The sequence below is a fragment of the Gossypium arboreum genome, chromosome 5 (assembly GCF_025698485.1).
Source record: "Gossypium arboreum isolate Shixiya-1 chromosome 5, ASM2569848v2, whole genome shotgun sequence".
Lineage (NCBI taxonomy): Eukaryota > Viridiplantae > Streptophyta > Magnoliopsida > Malvales > Malvaceae > Gossypium > Gossypium arboreum.
In genome coordinates, this window is record NC_069074.1 from 24889961 (window position 1) to 24901680 (window position 11720).

General features: G+C 34.9%; 2 protein-coding genes and 1 pseudogene across 2 annotated transcripts; 2 read left to right on the forward strand and 1 right to left on the reverse strand.

Annotated features, from left to right (window-relative positions):
* The first annotated feature begins 2870 nt into the window (after positions 1 to 2870).
* On the forward strand, positions 2871 to 4338 carry LOC108452473 (probable 1-acylglycerol-3-phosphate O-acyltransferase; annotated as a pseudogene).
* A 211-nt stretch (positions 4339 to 4549) lies between these two features.
* LOC128279322 (probable 1-acylglycerol-3-phosphate O-acyltransferase) lies at positions 4550 to 5961 on the forward strand (the record flags this gene model as incomplete). The annotated part of the gene is made up of 4 exons (XM_053027508.1): positions 4550 to 4697; positions 4793 to 4910; positions 5478 to 5562; positions 5724 to 5961. Coding segments are annotated over 4 exons (405 nt in total), but the record flags the coding sequence as incomplete, so codon positions are not given.
* Positions 5962 to 6861: 900 nt separating this feature from the next.
* On the reverse strand, positions 6862 to 10728 carry LOC108451176 (probable LRR receptor-like serine/threonine-protein kinase At4g36180). Its single transcript, XM_017748903.2, has one exon. The coding sequence runs from the start codon at positions 10491 to 10493 to the stop codon at positions 7068 to 7070; it is 3426 nt and encodes a 1141-aa protein (XP_017604392.1). The 5' UTR covers positions 10494 to 10728; the 3' UTR covers positions 6862 to 7067.
* Positions 10729 to 11720: the final 992 nt, after the last annotated feature.

An 11720-nucleotide genomic window follows, 5' to 3' on the forward strand; every position in this document is an offset into this window, starting at 1 on the left:
AACAACTGAAAAATATTAATAAACTCATATAAAAGCCTTTGCAACTTCACTAATAATAATTTATTAATTTATTTTAATAAATATATTTTAATATAAAATATTTTCGTTCACTGCATTGTGGGTGTGATAAAATCTAATTTATTATTAAACTTTTGACTAAGTTAGTGTTGATTGGGTATCATTTCGTTGGAAAAAGATTAATATACTTTCTATCAAATGATAATTGTGATGATATTTTGTCTTTTCATACAATTATATATTCTTTAAATAAAAGAACTAAAATTAATATACCCAAAGATTGCACAAGTGTTTAATGAATTTATAAACAAGTTCTTTATCACTACACTGGTAATCCTTTATTTAGTACATTTTAAAAATGTATATTTATTTACATAAAATATTTTTTCTTCCACATCGTGAATGTAAAATAATCTAGTATATATTAAACCTTTAATTTCTATTTAGTTTTATTTATTATTTTAATTTTAATTCATTTATGCATACTTAAAAATAAATTTAATTATTTACATATGACCTAAACATCTATAAATATTAATCTCTTGATAAAGTTGATGTAACAAGTCAACTGAATATCAATTAAATTGAGAAATTTAAAAATACCCTTACATTTTACATGGCTACTCTTAATATAATGGTATTTTTATCTTTTTCATTTTAAGTAAAATAAAACTATGAAGAATTTGAACTTATGATACATGGATTTTAAAATTTTAACTTAATTGTTTTAAACAATATCTAATTTGGTTTTAATGTGAAATTTTATAAATATATTATTTATGTATTTTTTCACCCATCTAGTAATTATTTGTTAATATAAATAAATGTAAAAATTTGAAAGTAGTATAATCGATATGTTAATGTTTTTTTAAGTCGATACGTTAATGTTAAAATAATCAAAATTTGCATATAATGATAAAAGTTTATATATAATTTTAATATATATTCTTTATATTTATATTTATATGGATAAAATCAATATTAAATGTAATCATATTGTTTGATATTATAAGTTGAGTTAATTGCATCAAACATCTTCATATTGTGACTCTAATTTTAATTGGTTCAAACTTCAAAACATTTTAATTACATCCCCAAATGACTGATGTTATATATCAATCGGGTCTTTCTATTATTAAAATTATTAATCCAATCATTAAATGACGCATCAAATCTTATGTGATTAAATATAAAATGAAAAATTTAAAGAAAAATACAATATTTTCACATAACTTTTAGAAGTAAAAACTAAAAATAAAGTAAAATTGAAAAAAAAATAGTGTATGATAAAGCTTTTATTAAAGTTTTGAAAATGTAAAACTCCTTACCTGAGTTTGTATGATAACTAGAGAAAATGATGCAATGTATATGAACTAAGAGCACTAAACTTGAACATCATCTAGTTCACTTCATTTTAACCAAATTAAGCTCATTTTGGAGTGGCTGGGGTCATTTCCAAACTATTGTCAAAGTTTGGTTGCAATCGGGGCACATTCAGGACCCTTTCAGAGCAAAATAGATCAAATTAGGTGGTCTGAAACAATTGTTTCGACAAACCACCTAATATGGTCTAGTTTGCTCCAAAAGGATCCTGAATCTACCCTGATTGCCACCAAATTTTGATGATAGCTTGGAAATGATCCAAACCATTTTAAAATGAGCTTAATTTGGTTAAAATGAAGTGAATTAGATGATGTTCAAGTTTAGTGCTCTTAGTTCATAAATATAACATCCTTTGCTCGATTTATCATACGAACTCGGGTAAGGGGTGTTACAGAAAACCTCAAAACTAATATTTTTAAAACATCCACTTTTACAATATTCAATTTTTCTTAAAAATTTTCATCTTAATTCATGTCAATTAGATTTGATATGCCATTTAATTGTTAAATTTGTGATTTTAGTAATTGAAGGACCTATTTGATATAACATCAATAGTTTAGGGTGTAATTAGAATGATTCAAATTTTAAGGACCAATTTAAAATGATGGTATTAGTTTAGGGATGTTTGGTGCAATTAACTCTTATAAGTTTAAAATTTTTTAGGGTAAATTATGCCCAAGGTCACTAAACTAGTAGTAAGTTTATGTTTTGGTCTCTTAATTTCAAAAAGTTATAAAATGCTCACTAAACTATTCAAAAGTTTTCATCGAAGTCATTAGGCTGTTAAAATCATTGTTGTACAATATTCTCTGTTCACATCACCTGCACTAATCGGAAGCTCCCATTTCCCTTCTCTTCTACAATTCATTTATTTATGAAACATTTGTTATAGTCAAAAATCTATGAACTAAAATCCAATAGCTTTCTTATTCGATCTTCGATACTAGCCATTGGATCAACTTAGATCTAAGGTATCTTCTTCTACTTGTTGATGGGTACTAATCTAATGTATCGATCGTCGAATCACTATTTAAAGCTCACTAGTCGTACTTTAAAAAAAAAAACTGTCTTGTGACTTAAATAAAATTTTTTGAATAGTTTAATGACTATTTTGTAATTTTTTGAAGTTTAGTGACCAAAACATAAATGTACTAATAGTTTAATGACCTTGGGTGCAATTTATCCAATTATTTATATAGTAAAACGCGACCCTTTCATATGTATATATATATATAGGTATATTATTTTCCATTTAATTTCAAATTGACTAAAAATGAAGATTCAGCGCCACTTCGTTTCCGAGCAATTAATCCTATACGAAATCAAAAAGCACTCGGATTTAAAGATGAAAAATAATGCAAGAGTTTTTTCATCTCTAAACCAAGAAAAAATCATACATCGCTTTATTTTTCGTTGATCTGATCCACCTTTATTTCAATAAAAATGGCCGAACAAGTTAGCATTGCCAAATGCCCATCCTCAAAATCAACGACGACTGTATCCAGGCGCAGATCCTTATGGCCGTCCGTTCTCCATTGGATTCCGACATCTACCGACCACATCTCGCCTCCGAGAAACGCCTTCTCTTTCTCGTCAAGTATGTAATTCTTCGATTTTGTTTGCTTATCATTTCATTTTGAATTCTACAAGTTTACCTTCAAAAAGCTGGAAACTTTGATTTCACGTTACCTCAATTCTCATGTTTCAATCACCTTTTTTTTTTCTTTTGTTCCTTTTCATTTGGATTACAATTGGGTTTATGTAAGTGGATTCTATTTTATTAATTTTGGTGGGAAAATTGGATAGGAATTCGATCGAATGAGCTGTTGAAAATTTCAGGCCTTCATACGTGTAAGAACATGTGAATATAGGTTCAGGTCCACCTGGTTCTAAAATTAAGTGGTTTCGTTCTTCGAGCAATTCGCCAAGGTTCATAAATACAGTTACCTTTGATAGCAAAAAAGGCGCCCCAATACTTGTTTTGATACATGGATATGCTGCTTCTCAGGGTTTCTTTTTTAAGAGCTTTGATTATCTCGCCGAACATTTCCAGGTCATTTCCATTGATCAGCTTGGGCAAGCAGTAATCTCCTTTTGTCTTAAAGCTAAACTGCACTAGCTATAACTTCGATTCCATCAGTTCTCAGGTTCATTTATGGTTTACTAAACAAAATCCTTATGATGTGTTTGTTAAAAATCAGCAAATGCCATGCATCCTGTATTTTGAGCTTGATATCACAATTCCATTATAGTTTCTTAGTCTTTCTTCACCTTTCTTTCCAGTTGGGGTGGATCGAGCAGGCCTAACTTACATGCAAAAGCACTGAAGGTTAGTGAGAGGAATTAAGAATCCCTTCATTTACTAGAAGTTCCTAAAGCAATTGCATACATTTTTCTCGTTGTTTCCGTGTTAATGATGCAGAAACTGAGGCATGGTTTGTTGATTCTATTAAGGAACGGAGTAGAGTGAAAAATATCAGTAACCTTATTGTACTTGGACATTCTTTTGGAGGATATATTGCTTCTAAATATGCTCTCAAGGTGACTGCTTTTACTTGTTAAATGTTTCAACGGAACAAGTTGATACCACATTTTTTGGTTCTACTGCCTTACCTTTATTCTGTACTCTGTAGCACCCTAAGCACGTTCAGCACTTAATTTTAGTGGGACCTGCTGGATTTTCATCAGAATCAGATAGCAGTATTGAGTGGCTAACCTGCTTAAGAGAGACATGGAAAAGGGCAATTTTGAATCGTTTGTGGGAGTCTAATTTTACTCCTCAGAAGATTGTAAGATTTGTTTATCTTGTCCAATTTTCTAAGCCTACAACCATAAATCAAGGTCAGCTATTACACATTGCTCTGGACTGGTCTGCCAAAATTATATCATTAGAGAACTATTTTCTAAATGCATCTAGTAAGTTTGTTCACTGTTAGGAAAAACGTGGTAACCTGTTGCTATTGAGAACTAAAATCTTATCTCTCCATCTGCTCTTATTTGGTTATTGCTTCTACCTTAAACTGTTGTTGGACTAATTTTGTGGGTCTCCTCTGTTTATATTGCTGTCAAAGTCGTCCTACCCCAATTTGATTTGTTTGATTTTGTATTTAGTTTCATTGATTGCATTTGGAATGAAATAGTTTGATTAATTGCTCTGTTTTTTCTGGATGATTCTGTATGCAGAGGTTTTGGTCCTTGGGGTCCAAAGATTGTACACAAGTATACGGCTACTAGGTTTGATCCTAGAGATTCAGCTGAGTTTGTACTGGCAGAGAAGCAGAATAAACTTCTGACAGGTTAGATAAGATTTTTAAGTTTGTGTATAGCTTATGTATAAGTAAATAATAAAGATATCTAACAACTACTTTTTCCCTCTTCTTCATGGTTGAAGATTATGCATACCATATTTCCGCTGCCAAAGCAAGTGGAGAGCTGTGCTTAAAACATATATTCTCTTTTGGAGCATTACCTAGGGTGCCTCTTCTAAAAAGGCTTGGTTACACTGCTTGGTATTTATTGGGTCCATTGCATTTGTCTAATACATGCGTATTTATATTGATTTCTGTATAGACCTTTGAAAATACTATTTCTACATTATCCTCACATTGACTTGAAAACATACTCTAGAATGCAAAATATGTATCTCTCTTGTTGCTCTTGGTACATTTCTGTAGATCCACAATAAAGAAGCAGATATCGTTATCAACCATGAATTTATCTATGCATCAATTATATGAGAAAAAAATAAAATAAAATAAAAAGAGAGTAATGCCCTTGTAATGTTCATAAAGCTTCACTCTGGTGTAAAATGCCAGTGAATAGGCATACCTTCATTGCTAGCAGAGGATTATGAAAATTTCAAGATTTTAAGCTGACTGATATAAGAGGTTCATTCATAAGTGCATGGCATCTAATCAAAACTAGGAGAACACACTTTTCAAAATTTGATGCTGACTAATTTAAGAGCCATATAATATGAACGACTAGCTTGTATCTAGCAACTAGAGATGAGTTCAGGTTTTTGGAAGACACTACTAAGTTTCATTTCTTTTTTCTATTTTTTTTTCTGTGAATAGTGCATCTGAATGGAAAGTGCCAACAACATTTATATACTGGACTGAAGATTGGATGAACTATCAAGGAGCCCAAGACACTACTAAGGTTTGTTCACTTCTGCCATACGTAAGAAGAAGTCAACAGACATTGTGCATTTTTCCATGTAAAGCTTTTATATTGGAACCTTAAATGGAGTAAGTTAGAACCCAAATGGCTATATCTTCCTGTCAGACTCCTTATCTTGGCTGCATTTCTGTCATATACAGGGTGGACATTTCGTGTTCCTTGAAACCACAGAGGGATTCCATTCGGCCGTGTGATATGTGCATGTAGGAGATTTCTCTCACCTAACCCTGATACTCAACCCTTGCCTTAAGGCTTGGAATCAGCTTAGAAGAAAGTATTGTAATTTCTTCACCCACACTTTTTTGTATAATACATAATCACGAGATCCCTTTGTTCTGTAACATTCTTTTTGGTCAATAAAACATTCTTTTCTTCCAACTTTTTATCGTATACATATTGGCCGTTGAGTTGTAGATTGTATCTTATATCTGGCTACTGGTTAATGGGAATTTCTGATTTAACAGATTGTATCATATATTTTTATTGTATTTTTTATTCAACATAAATTTGCAGTTGCAGTTTTTAGAAGGAAAACTGGAAAACTGTTTGGAGTTGGTTCAATATCATGATCATATTGAATGTGGGGGGTTTAGGAGTGTTGAACAATGTCCGAAGTCACGAGACACGTAAGGCCACTGTACTCTGTTGTTACTTCCATTATTTTATCTGTAATTATGTTCTTTTGGCAGAAACTAAAAAGTTGAGGCTGATACGGTGGGACCCGGAAACAAGAAACCATACTACTTTTCGTGTCATATCTATTATTTTGCATGCAGTAGTAATTTATTTCATTCACAAAAAGAAAATGACATTAAGAAGAGTGGGACATTTGATAAAAAATATAATTTCATTATATTTTTATAATTTTTAAAAAATAATTTAAAATTTTATACTTTAAAAGTTAAAATATAATTTTAAAATTTTAAAAAGGTATAAAAAAGAATTTCATTTTAGGTGGAGCAGCTCGTACCACCCCAGGGTCCACGTGCCTCTCAACTCTCCGGTAAGAAAATCCGACGTGGCCGACAAAGCTTCTAAAGATTTACAAATCTAGTCAATGGATAACACCAATCTCCGACAGTTTCAAGGGTCCTGATGCCAACTTCCTTTTCTTTAATTATTATTTTATATATCAATGACATACTTAACGGCTACCTCTACCCTTCCATTCATTATCTTCACGTGTCTTTTACAGGTTATATGTTTTACTTTTTGGCGGGAACGACCTTCTTCATTCCGTACAAAGTAAAGCTCCTTAAACGGTGCCGTCCAGTCAAAGCTAATACTACATTTTATGTTTATATATTTAAACATAATTCGAATAAAGCAAAGGTGGAATAGTGTGGCTAAAAGAAAGAACTTTTAACATTTAATGTAATAAAAAATAGAACAAGATAATGATCACTAATGACATCGTTGGAGTTTGGGTGCGAAATAAATTTTGTTTTTTTTTTTTAAAAAAAAGGAAAGAAGATAGGAAAATCTCAAATGGGGGAAGGTAAAGAGGTTGGATCAGCTGAAGAAGGAATTTCAGGTCCAACCCTACATCCTTCTAACATGAAAACGATATCTGCCATTGATGGTCTATCAAATGGATCTGTTGCTGTGCAAAGGAGTCCAACTTTGACACCTACCAAGAATTCTTCCCACTCTGATGATTCAGGGTCTAACTCAACCAACCCTGGTTCCAACAACTCCGAAATTTGCCCCTTTTGTAGTTGCTTCTTCACCCATTTCACTATGTCTTCATCTTGTGTGAACATTACCGGTTTTCTTCCTGTCAGGATTTCTAAAACTACGATGCCGAAACTGTACACGTCGGCTTCTTTGGATGGTTGTCCTGTTAATGAAGCTTCAGGTGCCATGTAGCCTAGTGAACCAACTGGGGTTGATGATGATGAAGCCTCTACCGGGGTGGCTATTGTCAGCTTCTCGAGTCCGAATTCGGACAAATGAGCTTCAAAATCGGCATCGAAGAGTACGTTTTGGGGTTTGATATCACCATGAACTATTGATAAGGAGTGCAAAATCGCTAGGCCGCGAGCAATACCAAGTGCGATGAGATGACGCATTGGCCAATTCAACATATGTCCATCTTGGTGATTTGCCTCTTGAAGGAGGGTGCCTAGGTTTCCATTAGGCATGTAGTCATAAACAAGGAGCCTTAAGTCTGGTGGTCCGGCGTAATAGCCTCGTAGAACCGTTATGTTTCGATGCTTTACCTTGCCTAGCAATTCGGCTTCTTTTCGAAATGTACATTCATTGATGGATCCATCAACAAGGCGACGGATTGATAGGACTGTTCCGTCTTGATAGGTCGCCTTGAACACAAGTCCATATCTTCCCCTGCTCATGACATTTTCCTCATCGAATTGCCTTGTTGCTTCTAATGTCTCTGCCAGCGTTATCTTATTATTAAACATAACTAATTTCGGACCTCCATTTTCACCGCCCCCACGATCCCTATCTGCTACCGAACTCGCACTGGCTGGACTCCTTTTCTTCTCCCCATTTCCCCATTCTCTGAGCCTCTTGCGCCAGCGTAAAAGGCCGTAAATATATCCACAACAGAACAATGCAACAAGGAAAGCTCCACCAGCAGCTATAACAATTAATAGAATCAGCTTCCTACGTTTTCTGTTTCTCACATTTGCACATTCTTTCTTCAATGGCTTACCACATAGTTCTCTGTTTATAAAAAACACGGAAGGATCATCGAAACGAGAACCAAGTGCACTCGGGATCTCACCTTCAAGATAGTTTCTTGACAAATTCAGGTGCTTCAAGCTAATCATGTTTGAAAGGCTTGATGGGATGGATCCACTCAAGTTATTTGATGAAAGATCCAAAGCTGTTAGATTGGATAGTTTTGACAATGATTCTGGTATGTTGCCTGACAGGTGATTTCCATCCAGGAAAAGAGTAGTAATAGATGAAAATCTGGAGATTTCATCTGAGATTTCACCATCTAAATGATTCAAACCCAAATCAAGCTCTTTCAAATGAGATAATCGAGAGAGATCACCTGGGATATTGCCACTCAAACGATTCGAACGAAGCTGAAGTACTTCAAGATTAGAACAATTACCGAGCTCCAAGGGAACCATACCTGAAACTCGATTAAAGCTGACCGAAAGCACAACCAATGACTGCAATAAACCATAGCTACTCGGAATCCGACCAGTGAATCCATTAGAACTGAGATTCAAGTACTGCAAATCAACCAAGTTGGTGAAACCTTCAGGAAAATTACCAGACAACCTGTTTTCTTGAAAAGCAACAACCTGCAAACTTGGTAACCCGAAAAGCTCAATTGGCAGCTCTCCAGAAATCTGCTGCTTGCTAAAATCAAGAGAAGTTAATTTCATCATGTTCCCAATACTCCCTGGAATCGCACCGGTAAATAAGCAGGAACTTAAATTTAAAACCACCAAACTCAATAAATCCCCCAAACCAACAGGAATTTCTCCAGAAAATTTGTTATTGCTGAGGTTTAAAGTAGTTAAATTACTCAACCGCATTATATCTTCGGGGACCTTTCCGGTGAGATTATTTCCGCTCAAATTCAATGTTTCAAGCCCTGAAATGTTCCCAAAACCGTACGGGATTGACCCAGAAAATAGATTTCTCCCCAACGATAGACTTTTCAAGCTCTTCATTTGACTGAAAAAAACCGGCATTTGCCCGGAAAACCGGTTTCCTTCAAAATCGACGACCTTTAACGAGCCACACTGTAGGAGCTGAGTGGGAACCGAACCGGTCAACGAGTTGTTCGCCACTCTAAGATCTTCTAACTTAAAAAGGTTGCCTATTTCAACTGGTAATAAACCAGCGAAGAAGTTTCCAGAAATATCCAATATTCTCAACGTGGTCAAAGTGGTCAACCAAGAGGGAAAAACGCCGTGGATTTTGTTCTCGTGAAGGTCCAAAACCTCCAAAACTGCAACGCAACTTTGGTTATTTTGCGGCTTAACGAATTCCGTGAACTCATTAAATGCAAACTGCAGGATCCTCAACGACGCCGTAAAATTCCCCGACGATTTACAGAAAATGCTTTCGGGAACAGCACCGGAAAGTCTGTTATGAGATAATGCTAGCACTTGAAGATTCGGAACTGCACCGATACTTCCCGGAACAAGTCCTTTAAGCTTATTATCTTCTGCGCTTAAATGTACCAGCGAAGAGCAGTTCGCTATAGCCGACGGTAATGTACCATACAACTGGTTCGAGTCAAGCCAAAGGTACTGAAGTTCTTGGAGCTTGCCTATACTCGCTGGAATGCCACCGGAAAACCGGTTGTATGAGAAGTTGATAAGTTGGAGCTGAGACTGTGCCGAGAAATTCGACGGTAGTTCCCCGGAGAAATCGTTTGAGGATAAATCGAGGTACCGGAGGGACCAATGGAAATCGGAGGCGATTTTTCCGGTTAGATAATTATGAGCTACATTGAGGACTTGTAAATTGGTGAGGTTAAAAATGGAAGGCGGGAGGTTGCCGGAGAGTGAGTTGTAGTGCAAGTAAACAGCGCGTAAGAGAGCGCATTGGGAAAGGGCGTCAGGGATGGAGCCGTTGAAGTTGTTAGAATGAAGGCTTAATTTGCGGAGCTCGCGTAAGTTGGATAATTGATCACTGAGTTGGCCACCGAGTTGGAGGCGAGGCAAACGGAGCTCGCGGACTCGGTTGTTGTAACAAACAATGCCACGCCAGTCGCAGGGAGCTGATGGCGTGGACGCATCCCAGCCGTCGAGAGCACCAAGTGGGTCTTGGAAAACACTGCGTTTAAAGGACGTAAGCGCACGGATCTCCGCTAGAGTAACGGCACTGTGTTGTTGAGCGTAAGAAGATGGTACGACGACGTTGGAGATGAAGAAGGTAAGGGAGAGAAGAATAATAGTAGCCGTTATTTCCATAGAGAAGAAATGGAAAGTACAAAAAAACTGAAAGAGTTTTTAGAAATGAAGGGATGGCAGAGATTCAGAGGGGGAGCGTGGTTAAGAAGAGACAGGCGGACTGACAGAAACGACGCCGTATAAATCGGGCCAAAAGGAGAAATAAAAAAAGGGTTGATTGGGAAGGGAGAATCATTTAACAGGACTGCTGTGCTCACGAGGGGTTAGATCAGGTCAGTTGGGGTTTTGCTCCAATTGTTTTAATACTATGTCTCTAGATGCAACCCAAATTAATGCTCTCTCAAGCCTCAACACAATTGAATGCTAGGAGAAAAAATAAATTTCACAATTATATATTTTTATTATTCATTTTCTTGTTTCAATTATAATATATTTGATTTTATTAAAAAAATTATATTTAATTTCAATTAGAATTAAGTATTGTAATCAAGGTCAGCTATCACACATTGCTCTGGACTGGTCTGCCAAAATTATATCATTAGAGGACTATTCTCTAAATGCATCTAGTAAGTTTGTTCACTGTTAGGAAAAACGTGGTAACCTGTTGCTATTGAGAACTAAAATCTTATCTCTCCATCTGCTCTTATTTGGTTATTGCTTCTACCTTAAACTGTTGTTGGAATAATTTTGTGGGTCTCCTCTGTTTTTATTGCTGTCAAAGTCCTCCTACCCAATTTGATTTGTTTGATTTTGAATTTAGTTTCATTGATTGCTTTTGGACTGAAATAGTTTGATTAATTGCTCTGTTTTTTTTTTCTGAATGATTCTGTATGCAGAGGTTTAGGTCCTTGGGGTCCAAAGATTGTACACAAGTATACGGCTGCTAGGTTTAATCCTAGAGATTCACCTGAGTTTGTACTGGCAGAGGAGCAGAATAAACTTCTAACAGGTTAGATAAGATTTTTAAGTTTGTTTTTAGCTTATGTATAAGTTTTGTGAATTGATATAATTTGATTTCCTCCTAAAAATTTAAAAGGCTTGGATCCGTTTAATTCAAAAACCTTGAGAAAAAAAATTGGAATTCAAATTGATTTTAACTTGAAATAACTTAAATTTGTGTTTTAAAACTCAAAATTATTCAAACTTCAAATGTCCCATCCTAAAAAACCTGAGAAAATTTTTTAAATTTAAATTGAATCGATCTAAATTAATTTGACTCAAAGTTAATTCAACTCGTGTGGTTAATAGATTTAATTATTTAAATGTAACAAATAGCTTAATATCTCA

What these genes read in the sequence shown, in the direction of transcription:
- LOC108451176 (XM_017748903.2), bottom strand. Translation starts at nt 10,493, where the DNA reads ATGGAAATAACGGCTACTATTATTCTTCTCTCCCTTACCTTCTTCATC.